This window comes from Elephantulus edwardii, unplaced genomic scaffold, assembly GCF_000299155.1.
Source record: "Elephantulus edwardii isolate Elephantulus edwardi_28Jun2011 unplaced genomic scaffold, EleEdw1.0 scaffold00052, whole genome shotgun sequence".
In the NCBI taxonomy this organism is placed as follows: domain Eukaryota; kingdom Metazoa; phylum Chordata; class Mammalia; order Macroscelidea; family Macroscelididae; genus Elephantulus; species Elephantulus edwardii.
The window spans coordinates 882,716-887,287 of NW_006399802.1; the positions used below are offsets into that span (position 1 = coordinate 882,716).

A 4,572-nucleotide genomic window follows, 5' to 3' on the forward strand; every position below is an offset into this window, starting at 1 on the left:
ATATATATCACACCTACCCTTATTACTCCAGTCACTGAATCAATCCATCTCATCAAGTGTCTTCCTCTCTTTCTCTGTCCCTCCACCCTTCCAAACATGATGTCCCTCTCCAAGGACTGGTCCCTCCTTGCAACAGGCCCAAAGAATGTCAGACAAAGCCTCAGAACCCTCTAGAATTAACCTATTTATTCTCCTGGAAGTCTGTGGTATATTCAACACTCTTCTCCAGCACCACAGGTACAAGGCATCAATTCTCTATCATCCCTAGTCATTGTCCAGCTCTCTGACACACAGCAAGCAATTGCGAAGACTATGGCCTGGATCAGGTGCACTTAGTCTCCTGACTGACATCGTTGATTTTCAGTACTCTGGAGAGGTCCCTGACAGCTGACTTTCCCAATGCAATTGGTCTCTTGATTTCCTGGCTGCTGGCACCAAAAGTGTTGATTGTGGAGCCAAGCAAATTAAAGCTGTTAACAATCTCAATCTTTTCACCATCTATCAAGATGCTGTCAATCGCCCCTCTGGTGAGAATCTGTTTTCTTGATGTTGAGTTTCAATCCATATTGAAGGCTCTAGTCCTTGACCTTCTGCAGCAAGCATAGACAAATAAAAATTATAAAAATGGATTTCAACTATAGGGGAGGTAGACAGCACAATTTAATAAATAAATAGACCTTAAAAGACAATTAATTTTCAGTTAGCAGTTCAATACTTAACTCACTGTGCTACCAGAGCTCCTTCTCCACAACAGCACCTGGGGTAGGTGGGTGGTGTCCATGTGTAAGTAGACCCAAGCAGAGCCGAGCAAAGATGATATGGGATCAAATAACAACAGCAACTTACAAAGGCTAGATAGGAACCTTGTGGATCTCTATCAATGGGAAGGAACAACTCAGAAAAAGAGGGTGACAGAAGTCGCACAACTTTTCTGAGAACCACAGTTTTACAGTCACAGAATATAATCATTATAACTAAATGGTACATGCAGAAATGTGAAGTTGGTGTATGTTTTGCTGTGTAGATTTTCAATGTAACAGCAAAATAAATGTAAAAAGAAAAAGAATGTTCACATTTTTAAAGAAAATGAGATGACTATGAGTCATCCAGGAACTATAGTGGTTGTTATGTGCCATCAAGTTGCCTGCAACTCATAGCAACCCTATGTACAACAGCCCTAAACCCTGCTCTATCCTTTTCCAATCTTACTATCTCGGACACACCTACCCCCATTACCTCAGTCACTGAATCAATCCACCTCATCAAGGGTCTTCCTCTCCTGTGCTCTTGCTCCACCCTCCCAAGGATGACATCCCTCTCCAAGGACTGGTCCCTCCTTACAACATGTCCAAAGTATGTTAGACGAAGCTTCAGAATCCTTGCCTTCTAGGAGCAGCCTGGTTTAACCCTCTCCAGAACAAACTTGTTCGTTCTCTTAGCAGTCCATCATGTATTCAATACTCTTCTCCAATACCACAGCTCAAAGGCATCAATTCTTCTATCATCCTTAGTCATTGTCCAGCTCTCTGATGACGCACAGCAAGTGATTGCAAAGACCATGTGCTGTACTAGGCACACCTTAGTCTCCAGACTGACATCGTTGCTCTTCAGTACTTTGGAGAGGTCTCTGAAGCAGACCTTGTCAACACAATATATCTCCTAATTACCTGGATGCTGGTGCCAAGAGTGTTCACTGTGGAGCCAAGCAAATGAAAGCTGTTTACAATCTCAATCTCTTCATCCATCACGATGCTCCCAATCAGCCCAGTGGTGAGAATGTTTGTTTTCTTGATATTGAGGTTCAATCCATATTAAACTATGAGTAAAATATTTAGCTGCTAAGGGAGCTCTGGGGGCCTAGTGGTAAGAAGCTGAGCTGTTATTTCAAAGGAATGTGGTTCAAATCTATCAGCCACTCCATGGGAGAGGAAAGGCAGTCTCTTCCTATGTGATTAACTGCATTTGAAAACCCACTGGAGGATCTGCCATGAGTCGGTTCTGACTCAAAGGCAAACAGTATCAACAACCTAAAAGTCAGTGGTTCAAATTCACTTCCTTGGAAGGAAGAAACCATCTTCTTGCATAGAGATTCACAGGCTTAGAAAGCCTTTGGGGCAGTTCTATTCTGTCCTGTACGGTCACTGTGAACTGGAATCATCTTGATGGCAGTGGGTGGTAGTGATGAGTGAGTCATGCACGTGGAAATGTCCAGTAAGTCATTTTGTTTGTTATAGAGAAGATTTTAGCTGGAAAATTAAATCTGAGCCAAGAAAAGATGAAATTGACTAACCAGAGAAAAGAGCTCCCAGGATGCAGCCTGAGGAACTCAGGTCTGCCCACATTTAGAAGTGAGATAGAAGAGAAGGAGGAACGCCTAGAGCTTGTGGTGTCATGGAAACCAAAAAAGGGGGGGAAACTCACTATCATCAAGTCTATCCCAACTCATGACAAACCTTCGTTCATACTTTTTTTTTCGTTCATACATTTTAATGAAAAGAGACTACCTCCTCTTTCTCCTGAAATATAGCTGGTGGACTCGAACAGCCAACCTATCAATTAGTAGACCAACACAAAATCTACTTCATCACCAGGGCTCTTTAAAATAGAAGAGTGCTTTGTAAAGGAAAGGAGTGAACTACATTCCTCAAATGAGGACAGAAAGTGATCAATGGAGAGTAACATGGAGATCACTGGTCACCTTGAAAAGGGTAATTTGGAGAGTGTTGGAGGCAAGGCCCACATAGGGAGGCATCCTAATTGTTAGGGCCATTGGGCTTTGTCCTGATCTCTGGGGCTTCCTGGCACCATGGATATTGGGAACTGGTGAGTAAAGCTGTGGCTTTGTTAGAGATCGGGCTTAGTGGGCCTGGGGCTTTATTTAGGAAACCAGGGAACTGGTGAGTAAAGCTGTGGCTTTGTTAGAGATCGGGCTTAGTGGGCCTGGGGCTTTATTTAGGAAACCAAGCAGTTGGCATGTTTTGTTTCTCCTTCCTCTGATTCCCATCTCTGAAGATGGCATAGGGCTACAAGAATCCCTTGCAGAAATCTCCTTAAAGCTCTGGTGACTAACTTGTTTCCCTCTTTCCTCTACTTCTTCCCCCTCCAGGCCATTTCACAGCCATGGTGTGGAAGAATACAAAGAAGATGGGAGTGGGGAAGGCCTCTGCAAGTGATGGGTCCTCCTTTGTGGTGGCTAGGTACTTCCCTGCAGGGAATGTTGTCAATCCTGGTTTCTTTGAGGAAAATGTTCTGCCTCCAAAGAAGTAATCTGCCAATTCCAATGGGAAGGTGGCAGATCCAAGAACATGAATGTGAAGTGCCTGGAACAACAAAAACTCAGCTGTTTCTCTGTCTCTGTGGATGTGCGTGCTATATGTGATGTGTGCCAGTATCTCTTACACACACACTGGGATATACAGTCCAGAATGAACTCATCCTTAACAAAGGAATGAGCATATGAAGGATGATTGTCTAGACTACAATGATTTGGGCTTTAAGGGTGGTGGAAACCCCTAATTTAAAAAGTTTTTGTTATTTTTTAAAAGCAATGTCTTTTGTACCTTTCTTACTACAATATCCATGCCTGAATTTTTTGTATTCAAAATGATTGGGATGCTGAGAAGTGAAGCTGATATCATGTGATCATTCTGCAGTGTACTCTACTTTTGGTAGAAATTGAGTATTAAACCCTCATTGAAATGTGACATAAAACACAGCTTTAACCACACAGATATAAAGCTGCTTCCATTAGAAACAAGGGTGCCAGGGTTCCATTTCACAGTATTGCTGGGATTTCTTAGCTCTAAGACATGATGTCATCCTGCATGCTGCCTGGAATTCTCCAATGGGATTGCCAAAGAACAAATGGAAAGAAACAGAAATGCTTCCTAGAATTTTTCTACCTTTAAATATTAAAATACCACTATCACCACCACCCCTTATTTCTCCCCTCACCCTACCTTTTTTCTTGAAGTTCCTTGGCTTTTCAGGGCTCAGTGTGCCACCCCTGGTTTCTAGGGATCTGGGTAAGGCCTGTGGTTCACCCCTCCCCCACCTGTTAGTGGCCTAGGGCCTGCTCTGCAGAGAGCCCCCCACACTGCCTGGGCTCTTGGCCAAGTGGCCTTTGATGGATGAAGTCAGTGTGTGCGGGGGTGGGGAGTGAGGGTGAGCTCAGTCTCAGCCTTCAGAAGAAGCTCTCAGCCTCCACCCGCCCCCCTCACTCGGGTGGGGGCTCAGGCCTGTCCCCACAGCTGTGGCTGCAGCTGTGCTGCTGCCTCCTGGAATGTGTGCTGGGGCCCAAATGTTCCACAGGGACCTTCCAAACAGGGAGCCTGGAGACAGACGCTAATTTGGTTCTGTGTTTTGCCTCAAACCAGACAAAATCTTCCTGAATAGCAATATCCTATGGTCTGAAGGGGAGGGACCAATCCAGATGCCTAGTGGAATGTCCTTGAAACCATGGCTCTTTTGCCTAGTGAGGTGGCAAGGGCAGGCCTGAAGGAGGTTCTGGCTTAAAGACAGGTCTCAGAGCACTAGTTTTTTAAACACAGTCCCTGAAGATCTACACTACAC

At 44.4% G+C, this 4,572-nt stretch overlaps 1 protein-coding gene across 2 annotated transcripts in view; it reads left to right on the plus strand.

The window, feature by feature from the left end:
* Window positions 1-3,267, plus strand: part of GLIPR2 (GLI pathogenesis-related 2) — a 22,284-nt gene extending 19,017 nt beyond the window's left edge. For both annotated transcript variants that reach the window (XM_006886833.1, XM_006886834.1), the window contains one exon: window positions 3,107-3,267. In XM_006886833.1, the coding sequence (XP_006886895.1) occupies window positions 3,107-3,267 (161 nt within the window). The remainder of the gene's footprint in view (window positions 1-3,106) is intronic.
* Window positions 3,268-4,572: the final 1,305 nt, after the last annotated feature.